Here is a 20,952-nt window from a genome sequence, read left to right on the forward strand (position 1 = left end):
AGGACCAGCGGCTCCTTACAAGGGGAAGGAACTTTTGGAAATTCTTAAAATAGGCAAGAGAAATCTGAAGTCGTACTGGAAGGCAGTGATCGCATTAAAAATAATGTCCTTGCTATAAAACGCATAGTAAGGTCCATTTTCTCAGTGTCCACACAGAAATTTCATGAGCCAACACGTATAAGTCAAGGGCGGTTTTTGATTCTTCAGCGTGGGGAGAAGGTGGAAGCCAGGAAGGACTCCTTTCTTACCTTCAGGAAACCACCCGCCCCCGCATTCGTATCTTACTGGTGGCGCTCGCAGTGTGGTTCGTTTTGCGGCCCCGATACCTCTCCTCCACTTCTCCTACTGGCTTATCAAGGATGCTCCAGCAAGGTGTCCCACGGCGCCTGGAGTGCCACATGTCGTCACAGGCAGAGGGCAGCCCCGCGTCTTCAGAGCAGAGCAATCTGAAGGTGTCCCCTGTGCGCCGTCACCCAGGGAGACACCTGGGAGCCCCCCCCCCACCATCACCACCACACACGGTCAGTCCCTTGCAACTTGAGGTGCCACTGCCACGCCTGACTCAGCCCCCTTCACCTGCCACCTGGATGATGGCAAACACCTCCACCCAGCTGGCTGTCCAGGTCACATGCCTGACTGCACCACTTCCTGGCCTAACACCTGTCCGTGGCTCCCCACCCAGCCCTTGAGGCTCAAGTTCAAGGCTGCAGCTTGGCCTTCAGGACCCTGGGCGCCTGGCCCCACCCGCCCACCTTTCTAGCTTCACTTGGTTCCCTGCCCTGCACGCCCTTCTCACAGGTGCAATACCGTTCAAGGGCGCTGGCTGGAAGGATGAGTAGGAGCTGAAATCCAGCCCACGCTCTGCTCACCAAACCTCACACCTGTGAGGCCACGTCTACCTGGATGGGCTCCTTTGTCTAACTTACACCAAGGTGTTGTGTGGCCAGCAGTGGTCCCGTCTCCAGGTACCTGCCCCTCGTACAATAACTACACCCACCGCTTCCTGAAACACAGCGGCCTTTGCTCCTCTCTCCCCACCCTGGTGCCCAGCTCTGTCTGGGACACGCAGGCTTCAATAAATCAGGGTCTGCTAACCGACTTTTTGGGTGGCAGTGTGGCTATGGGTAAGCGCGAAGAGCGGATACTCACGGAGCTGAGCCCTCAGGGCCTGCCTTCCTGCAGAGGCTCTGGGGAGCCCAAGAGCTATCCCAGACCCTCACAATTGGGGGAAGGTCCAAGGGGCTGGGCTGGGAGCTAGATGTGTGGTGGCCCTCACGCCCATGGAGACCAAGCGAATGGAGTTCAAAGTGGCTACTTTTAGGGACAGTGAAAGGATGTGATTTGCTTGGCCCTGGGGATGTACCAACCAAAGGTAAGTGATTCGGTGACGCCTAGCCACACAGGCGGCAGGAGTTCAGAGGGGGTGGGGTCACGAGGGCTGCAGGGGCCCACAGGGAGGGAGAAACACTGCAAGAAACACAGAACGGGGAATGCTGCCCAGGACACTGAACCCACACCATGAGCAGCGGGGAGAAAGGCACCAAGTAACTGACACACAACCTGATGGGAAAGCCTAAGGCGGAGGGGAGGACGGGCAGGCGCCAATCTGATCAAAGGGAACAGAATTTCCAGAGGGCGGGCGCTGGAAATCAAGTCCAACCAGATGATGGACACTCTGCCTCTCTGTGGCCTGGACCAGCTTGGCCGGGAGGGGCCCAGCTCCTGGAGTCACAGATGCCACACCCAAGTGGTTGGTGACTGATGGAAGGACATCGTGAGGGGTGGCAGGAAGGGAGGACGTTCTCTAGCATTTAAATATATCCCAGCTTCAGGGAATGGCTTCTTCTCCAGGTAAATGTGCATAGGTGGGAGGAAGCGCCCTAAGACGGCATCGCCCGAAACTCCAGACACAGACTGCGAAGGCCTCGTGTCTGAAAGGGAGCAAAGTGACCCAGTAAAGGGCAGAGCAGGGGTAGGGGATGTCAGCTGAGCCCCGTTCTGCGGAATGGGAATAAAGAGGGGAGAAGGGGCCTTGGCTTGTTGATTCTAGATCCACCAACAGCCATGGCTCTGAGAACACAGGTACGTTCCCGAAACGACGCCACGCCACCCTCCTTAGTCCAGCCCCTGCCATGGGCCCCACTCCCAGCACCCCGTCACCAAGAGGAAAGTCCTGACAACCACACCGGCTGAGACTGCGAGGGGGCAGCTTGGACGCGTGGAGCTGGGGAGGGGAGAGGAGGCGTCCACGGCAACCAGTGGCCACGGGGTCACTGGAGGAAGGCCAGCTCCTGAGTGGAGGCAAGAAAGGAGAAGCGGGCAAAGCCAGGCAGACTGCAGAAGGGGCTCCGGGGCTCAGGTTGGGAGGTCCCCGCAAAGGCAGGGGCTCTGGAGCTTCCACTGAGGAGTCACCCAGGCATCTGCATCAGGCCATCGGCTCGTGGAGGGACAGTGCTCTTTGAAACGGCTCCCTCGGTACACTGGCTGTTATCACCACAGAAGCTGCAGGAGAGCCTGGTCAGTTCCTCAGCGTTGGGCGGGGGTGGGGTGCTCCTCCGAGACAGAGCACACTCAGCGCGAGGGGAGCCCCTGCTCAAAGGAGCATCTGGGCATTGATTCCACAAGTGTCTATTTCACACCGGCCTTGGGCATGACCGGTCCACGCCGGGAACTAACCGCCCAGAAGGTGGCAGCTGTGCGATCACACAATTACAGCGAGCTCTCTAGCCCTCCTGGTCCAGCAGAACCAAGGGAGGACTTCTTTGCAGCCAAGTCATCAAACTGAGTATTGTTTCAGACCCCCCAATGATGTTGCCCAGTCATTCATCCTGTAGGGCAGGATGGCTAAGTAACATCCAGAAGTTAATTCAAAGTTGCCCTTTAAGTGGACTGAGGGCCCGGTGGTGGACTGAATCCCAAGGTGTGAAATACTTCCCAAGGGCACGAGAGCCCACAGAGCAACTCAAGCCTCACCTGGGCTAGTCTCCACTACCCTGAAAACACCATCAGTGGAAACTTGCTGAAGAACCAGTATTTTACAATTCCAAAGTACCGTCCCCAGGGCATCCGAAGGTTTTGTTTCAGAATGGATCATATCTTAATCTATTTCCCACTTTTAATATATTATGAAGAAACAATTAGGGAGGATTCATTATTCTATTCCTCTTTACCATAAGAAGTGACCTTCACCCTAACAAAAAATATAAGAATTTATCAGGAAGACAGTACTTAGACAAAAGTCTGTCTTCCTTAGTAAGAGACTTGGAACCAGAGGAATGTGGACAAAATGCAGTTGGACCAGCTTTAAAAGAGGGAAAACAATGATAACATCTGCCCCACAGGTTGACGTGAAGATAAAACGAGATCACATCTAAGAGACTAGTCCGGACTCCAGAACACACGATACTTACAGAACATACTACCAGATGAGCACGAATCTGCCTTGGCGGAACCAAGCGAACCTCTGGTTCATAGTGATTAAAGACCGAGTGTCTGGCCAGCTCTGTTAAAAACAACACTGAGTTTGGACGCACACATGGGAACAGCGACCCCAGGGCCCAGGGTGAGGAGGCCAGCATTTGTAGAGACACGATGTTTCCATCAGCAGGTTAAGCCGACTTCCCAGTGTGGTTGATGCCATGACCCTGGGTCGCTCTGAGCCGCCTGCAGAGCTGGTCTGGGAACCCAGCAAATCCTCCGGGGGCTGAATGTTCTGGCAGGTGTTCTGAACAGGCCCAACTTGTTGACCAGAAATCCAACCCATCCCAGTGCCAACTAAGAGAGACAGGCACCGACCCCTCTGCTGGACACAGTCTGTAAGACAGTGGCTTCTGAGGTCCCAAGGGCCTCTGCGGGAAAGATTTTTTAAGAGGAGCAGAGAAAAGGGACATTTGCTGGTGTTTTCCCCGCCGATTACAGCAGACAAGACTCTGAGTTAACTGGGGGAAAGACCATGGAGGACACTCCCTGGAGGGGAAAGGGGAGGCCAGTGGTCCCCTCCCGCTCCTAGAGGCAGCCGTGCTGACACGAAGCAGCAGAGCTGTCCCAGAGCAGCAAGAGGGCTGGGCTGCCACACTGCTATCTGCCAGAGCAGCTGGGCTCAGCTTCTCTGACAGGGACACGCTCCCTCACCAGCCAGCACAGACCTCTGCCCTGAGGCCCCCGCTGCGTCCTCACCACTCGGCCTGCCCTGACCCCTCCCCCAGGACGCCAGGATGCGGCATCTGTCACCGCGGGGGGCCTCCAGGACTTTCCAACTGGTCAGGGCTGGTGGTGAAATGTTTTAAGGACCCCCTGACAGAGGAGGGCCAATCCCAGAGGGAGTTTATCGACCTGCATCATCTCAGGGGGTGGAGGTCGAGCAGGTAGGCGGGCAGCCTCTCTTCCAAAGCCCAGGGCCCAGCTGCCTCAACCATCGGCCCCTGTTCTTATTCCCATCAGCGTCCGCTGCAAGGTAAACACTAACCCCAAGAGACACTCGGTTTAAACAACTGGGAGTGGCGTTTGCCATCTCTAACTAGAGCAAAAGCGAGGGAGCACAGAGCTCCCCACAGGGCGACTCAGGGTGGAGACTGTGAAAACCACTCACAGCCCAGGGAAGGGCAGCCATTCTGCCTTGGCCCACCCACGCAGCACCGCCCCGCCCATTTGAGGACCGCAGGGTCTCCCTTCCACCAACCTCCAGCGAGGACAACCTCCCCACTTAACCAGGAAAGCCCCCAACGTCTGAGACTCAAACATCACAAACTTAGCTCCCAATTCTTTGTCCTCTTTTTGTATATTGATCACATAATGCACCACATACCACGAAGTTGTTAGAAATTAAACCAAGAGTGTGCACTTGTACTGCCAATTAAGTCAGAATGGAGAATTAATGATAATGCTTGACAACCCCACCTCCCCGTCTGACACACATGCACATACACACACACTCTCTCCTGTAGAGGAAATCTTTAAGAAGGACATGGCCAGACCTGTAGGAACTCTTTTTTTGTTTGTTTGTTTTTTTGCGGTACGCGGGCCTCTCACTGTTGTGGCCTCTCCCGTTGCGGAGCACAGGCTCCGGACGCGCAGGCTCAGCGGCCATGGCTCACGGGCCCAGCCGCTCTGCGGCATGTGGGGGTCTTCCCGGACCGGGGCACGAACCCATGTCCCCTGCATCGGCAGGCGGACTCTCAACCACTGCGCCACCAGGGAAGCCCTGTAGGAACTCTTAACTGCCCATTACAATAGCCGGTTTATATAGTTGCCCTGAAGCTATGATTTTAAACTAGGTCTTTAAAGTCCATATCTCTGCTTTTGTTTTTGTTTTTTAATGTGCAGCTACCTGGATTATACACACCTTGTTGAAAATGTAGGAGGAATTTTGTATCTGTACTAGGGTTGGGTGATGACTGAAACACAAAGGGAGACATAATCCTATAAGCCACAGCACACCATACATGTCCCCTAGGAGACAACAGGCCTGTGAAACAGGTAACATGTCCATGGAACAGAAAATGTTCACTTTTCACTAGGCCAATTGGTTACCACAAATAATTTCTTTCCCTGAACAACGCAAACAAGCAGGGTTTTCCCTATTTCGTACAAGAGGAGGGAAGCAGGAGACCAGCTATCTTACTGTGTGCAGGTCCCAACGCCTGCTTCTAAGAGCAAGACAAGTCCTTGATGGAAAATGTACAAAGTAACTGAGCTGGCAAGAAATCAGAAGGAAACACCCAGACCCCTTTCTCTCTGTTACACAGGTATGACACCTTCTGAAGCTCATACTCAAACAGGGAAAGAGAACAAAAGTTACTACATATCCATTATTTTGATCTTATCTGATTAGGTGGTTTTCTATACCTGCTGGGTTGGATTTTAAAGGAATGCCTGTACAACAGGAAATCAACTCCAGTACAAAAAATAAAGTCATGTGGAATTTTTGAAAACTGCCATACGGTAGGATCCGTATCCTAGTTGTTATAATGAAAATAGAACGTCTGCTTCTTAATTTTAAAAAAAGATATATAAATCTCAGTTCTGTTAGCCCACTGTGCCTGATGTTAAAATGGCACGTGAAGTTGGTCATGGAGAAAGTGGCCGCACGGGAGCTGCACACAAAGGGGCAGAGGGGACATGAACCCCCCCCCCCGCCAGGGCACATCCGGGTAGCACCTGGGGGAGACTTACCTGGGTGTGCCCGAGGGTTTCCAGTACCGGCAGAAGAGGTACTGTCCATCGGCGTTGACCAGGTGAGGGAGGTCCTGGTACGGAACACTCTGCGGGGTCCGCCTGGGAGAACTTTCCTCTGGCATTCTGAAAGGCTCTTCAGGTCCTGGGAAGGAAGAAGGACACATTCCAAAGTCAGGGATATGGCAAAACACATAGAGATCAGGAGGGAAACCTTGTTCAGAGTCAGTAACAATTTTTTAAAGCAGGTTAAAAACAAAAAACCTCCATTTCAAAGATTTTAAAAATACATATATATTCCTTAAGACTGAAAAATCCCATTCGTTCTCAAGAAAAATGCTCACTTTATTTTTTAAGTGCCTCATTACAGCTTTTTCCCCCTTCCCATCTGTGTTTATTTTAAATCATTTCAGGAAACTTCATCTTAAAGACTACTTTAGCTGTAATCAAGTGGAAATTATAGTCAGCTCTATGGGTATAAAGACCCAGCTGCAAAAGACCCATCTATCTTAAAATCCCCAAGGAAGTTTCAAAGGGGCACGATAATGAGGTGGATGATATTGCGATTAATTCCTCCTGTCTGAAATTCCAAGGATGCCGTGACAAACCTGTTTCCATCACGTCCTGGCTTTTGCGGTCCACAACCACACAGCCTTGACAGTTAGAGCCAGGCAAACACGGGCTGTTCCCTCATCTCCGCGGTCACAGGTTCCCACCTCAGAGCCCTGGCTCACATATGCCGCCTGGGCTTGAAGGGTGCGGCGCCCTCTCAGCCCTCCGGGGCCGCCCTCCCTCCGCGGGGCGGGCAGCGGGCGCCTGCGAGCCTCCACTATTAGTTCACCATCACTTTTCCTAAACAAACCACTGAGGCGGCGTGAAGGGGGGCCGGGAGCCCGGCGCCCACTGCCCGGGAAGCCAGGGAACCAGCTCCGCGCTCCCAGGCCCCCCGCACACGCACACATGCGGGTCCCCGAGGAAAGTCACCCGGGCTCCCGACAAACTTTGTTCCCCTCCTGTCTCCACCAGCGCAGGCAGCACAGCCCCGCGCTGTCTCTGGAGGTGCTGCCAGCTGCTCTGCTCGCGGACGGGCACGGGGACACGGAGTTGACAGGTCCAAGTTGGTTCGGGGCTGCTGCTGGGGAGCGGGGCGCGCGCGCACCAACGCACACACAGACACGCGCGCACACGCGCGCAGGGGCGCGGGAGCCCACGCCGAGCCCGGACGCGGGGACGCGGGGACCCGGGGCTGCCCCACCCGGGGACGGCGCGGCAGCCGGGGGCGGGTACGGGAGGCAGTTACCGGGGCCACGAGCGCCGCTGTCGCGTCCCCGAGCGCGGTCCTCGTCTGTGGCGGGCTAGGGCCGGAGAGCTGCGCGCTGCCGGCTCCGCAGAGACAGGGCGCGGCGTCCGCGCCGCCACTTATCCCGGCTCTCGGCGGGGGCGGCCGGAGGGGGTGGGAACGCGAGAGGCGGCGCCGGGCCCACGTGTGCGGCTGGCGGACCCGCCACGCGCTCCTCCCCGCCGGCCGCGCCCCGGGGTGGCCGCGCTGGGGACTGTCACTCCCCGAACGGGGTCGGCTCTCGGGAGCCTCCGAGCGGGAGGACACGCCACACCCACGCGCGCACACACCACGCGCGCACACCCACCCGCACAGAGACACATGCAGGGACACACATGCACACAGACCTCCCCACAGATACACACACGTGGGCACCACGCATGCAAACAACAAACTGCACGGACACACACTCAATACACAAAGACAGACACACGCGATCCACAGAGACACACAAACCCACATAACACATAAAAAGGAACAGAGAGGCACTCAGACACAGACACCCCATGCAGAGACACACACACATCACACACACACACCACACAGTCAGACACACACACAAGAAGCTGGGGGTTTGGGGGAGGATGTGCACAACCCCCAAGAGGTAGGGTAGAGGCAGACAAGTGCAGGCCTTGCCCCAGAAACCCTCCCTGGGCTCCTAACAAAACCCCTGGGAACAGGGGATTCTGAACAACTTCCAGTGCAGCTGGCAGTGTAGCTGGGGCACAGGGACAGCACTGGATCACAGTCTAGACCACCTGGGCTCAACATCAGCACCTCCAATTTGCCTGCGAGGCTTCGTCTCCTCACCTGCAACCCACGACTGACAGTATCTCTGTCCCTGAGTGACAGGTGCCCCTGCTCACACTGACCTCGGAAGGCCTTTGCGTCCTTCCTTCTTTCACAAACAACTTTACACCATAGCAGTGTTGAAAAGAACCACTGTCCTCCAGAAACTCCCATCTCAGGGTCACACGTCTTGAGGGGGGGGGCCCAGGCTGCTTAAGGCCTGTGCTCCAAATTAAGAAATACCACGAGAGAAGCCGTTGAGAAGCCGCTTGGGTGTAAGCGCTGCGGAGAGGGGTGGCTAAGTGACGGGACCCAGGCACGCCAAGTCTGGAGCAGCCATCTCAGAGCAGAGAGCCGGGAGGCGGAGGCTGTCACACTGCAAGCACCTGGATTAGAATTTATTCAAGGAGTGGCCATTGGGGTCCAATGGACATTGTGGGGGACCCAAAGCCCACCAAGTCCCCTGTATGCAGTTGTTTCACATTTTCCCAGCTCCAGTGTCTCATGATTTTGAATACACACTGTGAAAGTTTGGGGGACAGTTTTCAGCAGAACCCCAGTGGAAGTGATGGTTAAGAGCTTGAAGAGTCTCTCCTAGTTTGGTTACCAACGTAAACGAGAGCACGGGGGTTGGTCGGCACCCACACTGGGAGTTAGGAGAGTGGGATTGTGCTGTTCCGTATATGGCTTTTTTTTTTTAATTAAACTTTTTATTTTGAGAAAATTGTAGGCTCGATTATTCAATTATATAAACGTAGATTCAATTCAGAAATAATACAGAGAGATACTGTGTACCCTTTAATCCAGAGATAACATCTTGCAAAACTACAGGGCCATGTCACAACTGGGATATGGATGTTGACATAACCTTCCAACCCCACAAAGATCCCTCATGTTGCCCTCTTTTAGTCACACCCTCTGCTCTCCCATCCCCACTCTCCCCACACCCACTGGTAACCACTAAGATGTTCTCCATCTCTAAACTTTTATAATTTAAGAAGTTTTATAAATTGAATTGCACAGTGTGTAGCCTTTTAGGATTCGCTTTTTCCTTTCAGCATTTCCAGGTTGTCATGTAGCATCCCATGGTATGGACGTGCCACGTGGTTTAACAGTTCACCAGGTGAAGGACGTCTGGATTGTTTTCAGTGTCTGGCTACTACGAATAAAACTTCTGTGAACATTCATCTGCAGGTTTTGCATGTCTCTGGGATAAATGCCCTGGAGTACAATTGCTGGGCCCTATGGAAACTGCATGCTTAGTTTTTTAAGAGATTGCCAAAACGTATTTCAGAGTGGTTGTCCCATTTCATATTCCCACCAGAAATGTATGAGAGATCCAGTTTCTCATCAACTTGTCCGCATTTACCGTTCACTGTTTCTCTGTTTTTGTTTAGCCATTCTGTTAGATATATGGTGGTATCTCACTGCGATTGTAATTTTCATTTGTCTAATGGCTCATGTTGAGTATCATTTATGTACTTATTTGCCATCTGTATATCTAATTTACTGGATGCCTCTTCATGGCTTTTGACCATTTTCTAATTGGATTTTTTTTTAGTTTCTATTTGTTTTAGTTTTTACTGTTGAGTCCTGAGAGTTCTATATTTTAGATATTAATCATCTGTTGGATATGATTTGCAAATATTTTTTCCCATTTGTAGCTTGTCTTTTCATCTTGTTAATGTGGTCTTTTGCAAAGCAGAAGTTTTTAATTTTTATGATACAATTTATCAGTTTTTCACCTTACAGAGTTTGCTTTTGGTGTCAAGTCTCAGAACCCTTTACCTCGTACTACATCTGAAGATTTTCTCCTATGTTTTTCTCTTTATATTTTACATTTCAGCCTCTGATCTAGTCTAAGTTAACTGTTGTATAAGGTGTGAGACTTAGATCAGTTTTGTTTTTTCTGTTTTTTGTCTGTTGATGTCCAATTGCTCCAGTTTGCTGAAAAGGCTTCCCCTGCCCCCCACTGAACTGTTTCGCAACTTTGTCAAAAATCACTCTGCCCAACTTGTTAGATCTGTTTCTGGATTCTCCATTCTGTTTTGATCTATGTGTCTATTTCTTCATCAGGACCTCACTGTCTTCATTATTGTAGCAATCTAAGAAATCTTAAAATTGGATAAACTGGTTCCTCCCACTTTATGCTTATTTTATACATTTTTTAGCTACTCTAGTTCCTTCACCTTTCAATATAAATTTTAGAATAATCTTGTCTATATCTATAAAAAGTCTTGGTAAGATTTTGATAGGAATTGTGTTAAACATGCACATCAATTATGCTGATGACACTGTTACTATGTTGATTCTTCTTGGTATGTCACTCCATTTATTCAGGTCTTCTTTGAGTTCCCTCGGTGTCGTATAGTTTTTAGTATACACGTTTTATACATCTTTTGTCACATTTACATCTTTCTTTTTTCAAATAATTGTATATGTCATGTATTTTTAATCTCGGTTTCCACGTATTCACTTCCAGTGCATGGAAAGACAACTGATTTTTGTAGGTTCATCTTGTATCCTCTGACCTTGCTGAACTCACTTAGTAGGAGGGTGTTTGTTGTTGTTGTTTGTTTTTGTAGCTTCCTTGGGATTTTCCATATGGACTATCATCATATTTGGAGTTTCTTGTAGGCAACATATAGTTGGTTCATTTAAAAAAAATTAATTCTGCCAACCTCTGTCTTTTAATTGGTATATTTAGAACATTTACTGTAACGATTGTTAAGTTAGGGCTTAAGTCCACCATTTTATTTGTTTTCTGTTATTTCTCTTTTTCCTTTTTCTGTTTTATTTTTCTTGCCTTCCTGTGGGTTACTGGAACAGGATCGTTTTATAATTCTATACATTTTTATTTATCTGTACTGTGTTTGAGTGTATTTCTTTGTATAGACTTTTAGTGGTTGCTCTAGTACTGCAAATACATAGAGAGAGCATATATTGCATGTATATTACATATATATACATATATGTACACATATATCATGTTCACTGATATCATTTTACCAGTTCTAGCGAACTATAAAAACCTAACATCTCCTTATGTCCCTTCACTCTCCCCCATTTATACTACATTTGTCAAATATTTCCTATGTACTCTGAGAAACAGATCAGACTGTGTTATAATTTTTGCTTTGACCATCAGATATAATTTAGAAAACTCGAGAGGAAAAGTAAAACCTATTTTATTTCCATGTATTTTTCCTCACCATGTTCTTTTTTTCCTTCCTGGTATTCCAAGGATCAATTTATCATTTTCTTTCTGTTTAGAGAACTTACTTTAGCCATTTTTTGAGGATAGGTCTGCTGGAAAAAAATTCTCTTTATTTTCCTTCATTTGAGAATGTCTTGATTTCCCCTTCATTCCTGAAGGATATGTTTGCTGGATATAGGATTCTGGTTAATAGTTCTTTTCTTTCAGGACTTGAAACAGGTTTTGCCACTCTCTTATGGCCTCATGGAATCTGAAGAGATATCCACTGTCATTCAAATTGTTTTTCTCTTACAGGCAACATGTCCTTTCTCTCTTGCTGCTTTCAAGATTCTTCTTTGACTCCAGTTCTCAGAAGTTTGATGATGCTGTGTCTTAGCATGGCTCTCTTACAGTATGTACCATCTGAGGTTTGTTCACCTTCTTGGATTCATAGCTTTATGTCTCTTGCCAAATCTAGGACATTTTCAGCCATTATTTCTTCTGTTCCTTTTTCAGCCCCGCCATCTTTTCTCCTCTCTCTTTGGGACTCTGATGATACAAATGTTAGATCTTTCATTATATTTCCATAGGTCCCTGAGGGTCTGCTCACTTTTTTCCAGTCTGTTTCCTCTCTGTTGTCCAGAGTGGGTAATTTCTAGTGTCCTATCCTCCAGTTCACTAATTCTTTCCTCTGTCACCTCCATTCTGCCTTTGAACCCAACTCTTGGGGTTTTTATTTCAGGTGGTGCATGTATGTGCCCATCTGCCAGCCCCTCTGCCATGCCCACCTCCCAAAACTCCAATCCTAAGGTTTCTGGTCTATTTTACTGGGTTGGAACATAAAGGAGGGGGAGTAGGTGTTGATGGTGGGGTGACATGTAATTCTAGACACTTTGAGTTCTCTGGGACATCCAAGGAGAGGCCTGATGGGCAGGTGCAGAATGAGACTCAGACATTTGGAAATAATTGGTAATTGAGGTCATGAGAATGGAGTAACTTGTCCAGGAAATGTGGAGGAGGGGGAGGGGAGGGGAGGGGGAGGGGAGGGGGAGGGGAGGGAGGGGAGGGGGAGGGGAGGGGAGGGGGAGGGGAGGGGAGGGGAGGGGGAGGGGGAGGGGAGGGGGAGGGGAGGGGAGGGGGGAGGGGAGGGGAGGGGAGGGGAGGGGAGGGGGGAGGGGAGGGGGGAGGGGAGGGGAGTGATGGAGACAGAGGAAGATGATCTGGAGGGTGTGATCTCAGAATCCAAAGGTACAGCATATGGTAAGAAAAAAGGACCAACAGAGTCTAATACTACTGTCCAGAAATCAATCAAGAGGACTGAGGTATGCACAATAGATTTGATGACAGGGAGGTCACATGTGACCTTGGAGATAACCCAGTTCATGGTTCATCAGAGCAGAAGACAGCCCAAACTGCATTATGAAGTGAGTGAAAGGGAGTGAGGCAGCGAGTGGAGACAACCATCTCAGGATATTTTCTGTGAAGAAGGGGCAGAAGAGCACAGTGGTGAAGTCGATGGGTTTGGGGGCCAGACAGCCTGGATGCAGAGCCCAGCTGTGCTGACTTCAGCGACATGATCTTGGGCAGGTGGTTTACCCTCTTTGTGCCTCCACAAAGTGAGGATAATTACAATTACTTTCTAGTTCACAGGCCTGAATAGAACAGCGCAGGTCAAGTACTTAGCACAGCGCCCGGTACAATAAAACCTCACGATTTCTAAGTTAAGGTACATATATTTATGTGCCTGTGTGAAAAATGCCAGAGAGAACCAAAAAGTAATCAGTGAATGGTGAGTCTCCTTCCCACTCCTGTCCCCAGGGGTAACCGCCCTGCAGGTGCTCGAGTGACCTTCCAGACCCACTCTGAGGTCTGAGGAGAGTGGGAAATGTCGGAAACATCTAGGAGGAAGAAGGGAGGAACTAAGATGCAAGGGCACCAAACGCCAGTGAGAGTAACTGAATTTCTAGTGGCTCCTTAAAGAGGCAGAGCCAGCTGCTGGGCGTGGGCGGTGAGGACAGGGCCCGTGAGGCTGCTGCTCAGCAGGTGTCGAGGTTTGTTGCATCAACAGCCCCTGCGAAGGGCCACTCACTCCCCACGCCATCTGCATTTGTGACTGTGCAGCTCTTCCCATGGAGAGATGGAGTCCAGATCCCCTGCCTTGAATCTGGACTGGCTCCACGACTTGCTCTGGCCAGTAGAAATGTGGTGGAAATGATGCTGTGCTCATTCTAAGCCTGTTCCAAGCCACTGCAAGAGGCCTGGCATGCTTCCTCTCCCTTCCCTCTGCTGTGTCAACCCGCCTGGACAGCTCGCTGGGGCCACTATCGAGGCGCAGGGAGGATGAACACGTGGAGAAAACAGAGGCTCCGCAGCTCACAAGCAGCCTGTCCAGAAGCAGCTGTGCCCTGCTCACCTGCTGCTGCCCACAGTGCCTGAGGGAGCCTGGCCGGGACCAACATCCACCGCCACTGGCTGAGTCCAGCCCCCAGAATCATAAGCTGAATAGGTGGCGGCTGTTTGAAGCCCTAAGTCCTGGGGTGACTCGTGACACAGCAGGTCCCCCATTACATGTGCCTTCTTCCACACTCACAGGTTCCTTTCTCCGGCATCACTGCCGGACCTGGGAGGTGGGATTCAACAGTTCCAAGTGTAAACGTTTTTTAAAATCACTTTCAATTTGGATGGAGGAAGGAAAAGGGAACACTGTAGTGTATACACTATCTACAAAAAAGAATTTACAGATGACAACGAACAGGTTATAGGATGTACCCAAAGCTGTAACTGAAAAGGTCATTAAAAAAAAAAATCCTAGGGCTGCTATGACAGGGTGTACTGATTCTGTGGTTCTGTCTTACTGAAATGTGTTTAAAAATTTCCTAACATCACTTCTGCCTTGGCCCCCCTTCTTTACTTTTCCCATAAAGTCTTAAGTTCCTTCTTCATCAATTCTTCCTGCATAGGAGACTTGGGGCCACTAACGGCCATGGTTGAGAAAGGGCTGCTGGGTGTCAAATGCACGTGGAAGTCCTAAGACGCGTGTGGGCGCAGAAAAACTCCTGAGGTGACTCAGCCTCCACTGACTCTTTCCGAGGACACGGCTGTCAGCGTCACTGAGGGTGGTTACACCAGCAGGGTGGCATGGCGCTCAAGGCACATCCCTGGCTTTCCTTGACCACTGAGAGTTGTGCAGGAAAGACAAAACAGTGGAATTTTAATCCTTTTAGTGTGGTTCCCACAGCAGTTACATCCACTGGAATCAAAACAGGGGGTTCAATTAAAAGGGGGAATTTGACAGCTGAGGAAACTGCACTGCCTTTCCTTGGCCACGGCCCACACGTTGGGAGGCAGAAGCAGCCCCTGAACCCCATCTGTCCGCACCCCATGTCCTTTCCTCTCCTACAGACTGCCATGTGGGCCGAGGTTTCTGGGGAGGATGGATGCAGGTGCTCACAGGCAGGGGTTAAGTGCCACTCAGCTGCATCATGGGAAAATCCCCTTCAGTGCCTGCATCTTTCTGAGGAAAACTCTTCGTTAGGTTTTTATGCATCCGTAAAGGCTCACTCATCTCCCTTTCTGATAAAGGCAACCACGCGTCCCTAGAAGTTAACCACTTGGCTTTGTCTTCATTCATTTATTTGTAGGGTTACCTTAAATTTGTGGCAAGAGTTCATTTTCTATTTAAAGAAACCTTTAAAATAAATGAAGTTTAACACCAGTTAATGTAAAGAAAGACAGTGAAGTAAATACAGAGCACGTGGTCCACAGACACGGCGAAGCTACAATGTCAGTGGTGTGGCCGTGAGTGAGTCAGGGACGCCCAGGGAGGAGCCCCGGGGTGGAGGCGCTCTGCCTCTACCTGCCGACAGTGCGTCCTGGTTCAGGCTCCTTCCACGCCAGCCCGAGACCTTGCTGCTAGGCTTCAGCCTCCTGTGGGTCAGAATAACGGTCGGCACAGAGGGTCTCCAAGGTCATTCTCAGAAAGTCATCTGTGGAGGGCTATTTTTGCTATGTATTTAAGCACCAGGGCCAGGTCATTCTCAGAAAGTCATCTGAGGAGGGCTATTTTTGCTATATATTTAAGCACCAGGGCCAGGCCTACTGGGAAAGGCCATTAAGTCCAGTCAGATCCACGAAGATGAAAATGCAGGTTCCCACCCACATGCCACCCCCTTTAAATGCGTTTGGCAAGTCCACAATGTCAGCAATTAGTAACCGGGCCCAGTCACTGTAATGAGATTTGCACTCAGCAGTAAAGGAGAAATGCTTCCACTGACTAATCTGGTTAATGGAGCAGTTAAAGTTATACACACCGAAAAATATTCCGTCAGGGTCACTCTAAGTACAAGTAAAACGGACTCCGCTAGCAAGTAACAGTGGTGGGTAACACACATCTACTTTTATTTAAAAAATGTCTTTTCAACTTCACTTGAAATAGATGCCACTCCCCTAGTGCTGAAGGTTGGTCTCTGAAGGCAAATGAGGTCGTGGTTACGTTCAGGCAGGGAAAGTCCAGTGACGGTTGAGTAACTGCAGACGGCGCTGCAGATGTATGGACATTTCCAGACACTCGAGGCAGTTTGGGGGGAGGCACGGTGCACAGCATCTCTAAACAACAGCATATTTTCTCGTCTGTTTTCATCTGGTTGATTTTGGTCAGAGAGGCTTGTTATGCGCATGGACCCTGGGGTCTTAATCAGCTCTTGGACTTTCAGGCTCTGTGCCCTTGAGCAAGTTACTTAGCCTCTCTGTGCCTCAGTGTCCTCATCAGTAAAAGGAATGTGGTAATATTACTTGCTTCACAGAATGGCTGTGAGGACTAAATGAACTGACACATTAAAATGCTGAGAACAATGTTGGGCATACAGTAAATGCTTTACGTGTGAGCTATATTCTTTTATTATTATTATTATTTGTAACACAGCATCAACACTCCCCTCCAAATTGCCTTTGTAAATACCACACGCCTGAGAACCTGTGTCTTAGGAAATCGTGGACCATATACAATGTTAAATGTACACTTCCCTGTACGTCAAGCAAAACTGGTGAGCTTGAGGAAGGATTTTACCTCTGAAAGCTGTCCTAGACATCATCCATTCTAAAGCCACCATTTTGTAGATGAAACAACTGAGACCAGAGGGGTGAGGTGACTTGCCCAAGGTTGCACAGCAAGTTGGCGGTCAAGTACAGAACAAGGGCCCATGCTGCTCCTTTTGCATCTTGGGTACAATTTACATCATCTGCTTTCATTCCCAGTGGATTCTTAGTGTTTCAGGTATGAAAAGCAATTGGAAACCAGGGATTATGATGCGTGGGGTCCCTCACCCACATGCTGTCACAGGCAGTGTCAGACCTTCCCCCGCTCATTTCCTTCAAATCCACAAGAGGTCTCTGTGGACACTTGTTTTCTCTATAATTTGTTTTTTGACCACCAAACAACACTTTCTCTTTTCCAACAACAGTTATATTTCCTTTTAAGGAATTCTCCACCACTGTGTAAATTCTTGGGGCCACTGTCAATCAAAGTGTGTGCCTCCCTCCAGATGGGTTGGCCCAGGGCCCAAGGAAGGCCACTGGAGGCTCCCAGACCCTTGCACAGAGTGACATGGGATGGAAGGTACAGGCAGAGCTCACTCACACCTATGCTTTCTGGGCATGGTAGCTGGGGGGTGGGGAGGAGTTGGTTCCTGCTGCAGGATGCCTGGTGCACGTCGTGGGCCCTGATCTGTGGTTTCCAAGCTTCCAGGCTCTGGTGCATCCTGTAAGTGGATCCAACAGGGCTCCAATAAAGGCCCTTTTGGCTTAAGTCAGCCAGATTTGATTTCTGTTGCTTGCAATCAAAGACCTGTTTTTTTTCCCTATTTATTTATTTATTTATGGCTGCATTGGGTCTTTGTTGCTGAGCGCAGGCTTTCTCTAGTTGCGGCGAGCGGGGGCTACTCTTCGTTGCAGTGTGCGGGCTTCTCACTGAGGTGGCTTCTCTTGCTGTGGAGCATGGGCTCTAGGCCTGCAGGCTTCAGTAGTTGTGGCACATGGGCCCTGCAGTAGAAGCACAGAGCCCTAACCACTGGACAGCCAGGGAAGTCCCTGGCCCCAGCTTCTAATACCATCACGTTGGGAGACAGATTGCAACATACAAATTTGGGCGTGGTGGTGGTGTGGGGGACACAAACATTTAGTCTGTGGCACCAAACAATCTCCAAAACACAGATACAGACATATTCCTAGGATTCCTGTCCCTTAATAAGACTGTCTAATGGCAAATGGAGATAGCCAACTCTGCATTTAGTTGAACTTTATTCACTTATTTTTTTGAAGGACTAAAATGCAGATCCTAGGGAATTCCCTGGCGGTCCAGTGGTTAGGACTCCGCGCTTTCACTGCCGAGGGCGTGGGTTCAATCTCTGGTCAGGGAACTAAGATCCCGCAAGTTGTGTGGTTCGGCCAATAAAATAAAATAAAATGCAGAGCCTAGAAGACTAGCCTCTTCACCTGCAGGAGACTTTGTGGAGACACCATGCAAATAATCTTGTGTTTCTCCTGAGTCCCCAGGACCTCATCACCCAGGGGATGGAAATTAAGTCACGTATAGGGATGGTAATACCTGATGACACCCACTACTTAGGCTCCGGGTTGATATTTTGTGTCTACAGGCCCATGTAACACTCACCACAACCTTAGGAAGGAGGAGCTCTTATCATTAGCCCCATTTTACAGATGAGCAGCCTCAGTAGTTGTGGCACACGGGCTTAGTTGATCCGCGGAAAATGGGATCTTCCCAGACCAGCGCTCCAACCCGTGTCCCCTGCATTGGCAGGCGGATTCTTAACCACTGCACCACCAGGGAAGTCCCCCACGTAATATTTTTAAATTTTTAGTAGAATTCCTCTTTTTACTCATTGTGTATCTGAAATTCAAATGGAACTGTTTTGCATCCTGTATTTTTAATTGCTGAATCTGGCAACCCTAGTCTACCAGGATCCAGTTGTTAACCTCGCAACATCTAAAAGGGCTTGAAGCTTTTAAAACAAAGGGATTCATTAAGAAGAACCAAAAGAGCAGAATGAGTGGCTTCAATTAAGGGACACTGAGTACAATTATATTTTCAACCCTGACATGAATGTAGTTGAATCACCAATTTCTCTCCACAACAGAGCAAGAACTAGAGGTGGCAGAGGGTTTAGTAAATAGTACTGGAAAATAAAGCTGAATTTCTACCTAATACCACACGAGTTACAGACCCAACAGTGAGAGACAGACTTTAAAAGAAAATACCAGAGAATGTCTTTGTTACCCTAGGTGTAGGGAAGGCATCTTAAAGCAAATTTAAAAAATACAAACCATAAGACAAAAAAAAAAGAATTTGATTACATCAAAATTAAGGATTTCCTTTCGACAAAGGACACCAAGGACAAACAGGGCAAGACAAGGACAAGGTGGAGATATTTACCAAAGACAAATTAGGGATTAATTTATAAAAGGCACAAGGAACTCTTGAAAATCAACAAGAAAAAGTCAACTGACCTAAGAGGGAAAAAGTGGGCAGAGAATATAAATAGGGGATTTACAGAAACAGAATACCAAAAAGCTAACAAGTGTATCAAAGAGATGCTCAAAACCATCAGTAATCAGAGAAATGCACAACTAAATAACATCGACACATCACTCTGTACAAGCCTGTGTCAGCCTGGCAACGAGAGAAGGCTGGGCTCAGGAAGGGGCTGCAGGAGAGCTGCACCCGGCTGGTGGGAGTGGACAGCCTCGCACCCCCGGCCGGCACCTCCCAGTCCCATTCTCACACAGCTCCAGAGGGGGCAGCACAACCCTTTGTGGGCAGCCGTCCACGCTCCCTGAGCGCCGTTGCTGGGGCAGTGGACCAATCACAGAAGGTTATGCAGAGTTCAAAGCAATGGCCAGACACGCCCAAAGTAACAGAAGCGCCTGCAGAGCACTTAGTAAACGAAGTGAAAAACAGAAATCTATAACCCACTTCCATTTATATGTACTTAAAAACACAGGCACCCCAAACATAGTTTGCAATCATGAGCTACATATTCAGAATAGAAAAGTTGTATTTGCTTGGAAGGAGAATCGGGAGAGGGATGCAGAGATACAGAAAATGATAAATGAGAGAAAGAAGTAATAAAAATAATAAACAAAGAGCAAACAATAAAATAATAAGTAAAGAAGAAAAATGTAAATGAAATGCAAGAAGAAACAACCAAGCGTGTAAGTAGCATGAAATGAGAGGTACTCTCGGCCCAGCCCTCTGCACCTGAAGTTCAAACACAAACCTGCAGATAAATACCTAAGTAACCATGGGGGTCTACAGTCACTGTCACCGTCCCCTTTGGGGCTCACTCCGAGGTACCCACTTCTCCGACCCTCGGGAGCCCTGGGCTCCCGGCTGCTGCTCAGTTCTGCCCAGCCTCTGGGCCTGCTGCCCTTTTCATGCAAACTGTCTCTGCATCTTGCATGTGGATGCCCCGATTCCCACTGCTGAGACGTAGTTCTTCCCTCCTTCTCCTGGGGAAATGCAATCACTCACGCAGCGGGTGAACCCATTACTCGGCCCAGCCCCACTCTCTCTGACTCGTGGATCTGAGCTCCTCACGTTCTGGGTCTTAATCAGTGGGTTCTGACCAAGGGAGCAGAGTGCCACCTGAACTCCCCTCCTTTCCTGACATTCTCTGCAACCTCGGACGGGGGAGGGCACCTCAGCATCTCTACTTGAAAATGTTCCTTAGGTGGCTCTTAGGTTGAAAAATGCTGACTTTTTTTAACAAAACAAAACAAAACTGTAAGGCAGGCTCTAAAATTAGCACATGGACAGTTTAATTGTTTAGCCATAGAAGACTTGGTGAGATGGTTATCTGTTTTGTTCATGTATTTCTAATTATGAACCAATAATGTGGAATAGAACTAATTTTATTATGACCACTAGTCTGCAATAAAGCAAATGCACAAAAGATAAAATTAGCACACAGAAATCAACAGCCTTAAATATATATCTCAGAGGACATTAGGAAGATAAAATCCCTTTTATAATAACAACAAAGAAGATAAGATATTTAGCAATAAACTTAAGAAACATGCAAAACCTACATTAAACACCTTCGAAAGACACGGAAAATAGATGTGAACAAATGAAAAGACATTCCTTGTTCTTAGAATGGCATCATCGTAAAATTAAGTTTTCCTTAAATTAATTTATGAAGTTTAAACAATCCCAATAAAAATAGCAACAAGCTTCTTTGTGAAGTTAGACAATTGATACGAAAGCTCTTAACCTTAAAAACGCAAGAACCAAATTTAATGCCTGATAGGCAAGAATGCCTGACAGGCAAGAACGCCTGACCAGATGCTGAAGCAAGCTTTTCAGACAGTGTGGTATCAGCGCACAAATGACTGAAGGATCCGTGGAAAAGAACAGAAAGTCCAAAAATAGAGCCAGGCACAT

At 48.9% G+C, this 20,952-nt stretch overlaps 1 protein-coding gene across 3 annotated transcripts in view; it reads right to left on the minus strand.

The window, feature by feature from the left end:
- The window catches only part of MGLL (monoglyceride lipase), a 275,956-nt gene that overhangs the window by 96,672 nt on the left and 158,332 nt on the right, over positions 1-20,952 (minus strand). Inside the window, exons 1-2 of one of the 3 annotated variants that reach the window (XM_030849227.3) lie at positions 7,472-7,706; positions 6,172-6,316 (exon numbers count right to left, since the gene is read on the minus strand). In XM_030849227.3, the coding sequence (XP_030705087.1) occupies positions 6,172-6,296 (125 nt within the window). In that variant the 5' untranslated portion in view covers positions 6,297-6,316; positions 7,472-7,706. Of the gene's footprint in view, positions 1-6,171; positions 6,317-6,779; positions 7,316-7,471; positions 7,707-20,952 lie in introns of those variants that run through there. The other 2 variants (XM_030849226.3, XM_060308749.1) reach the window with 2 other exon arrangements.

This window comes from Globicephala melas, chromosome 11 (genome assembly GCF_963455315.2).
Source record: "Globicephala melas chromosome 11, mGloMel1.2, whole genome shotgun sequence".
NCBI lineage: Eukaryota > Metazoa > Chordata > Mammalia > Artiodactyla > Delphinidae > Globicephala > Globicephala melas.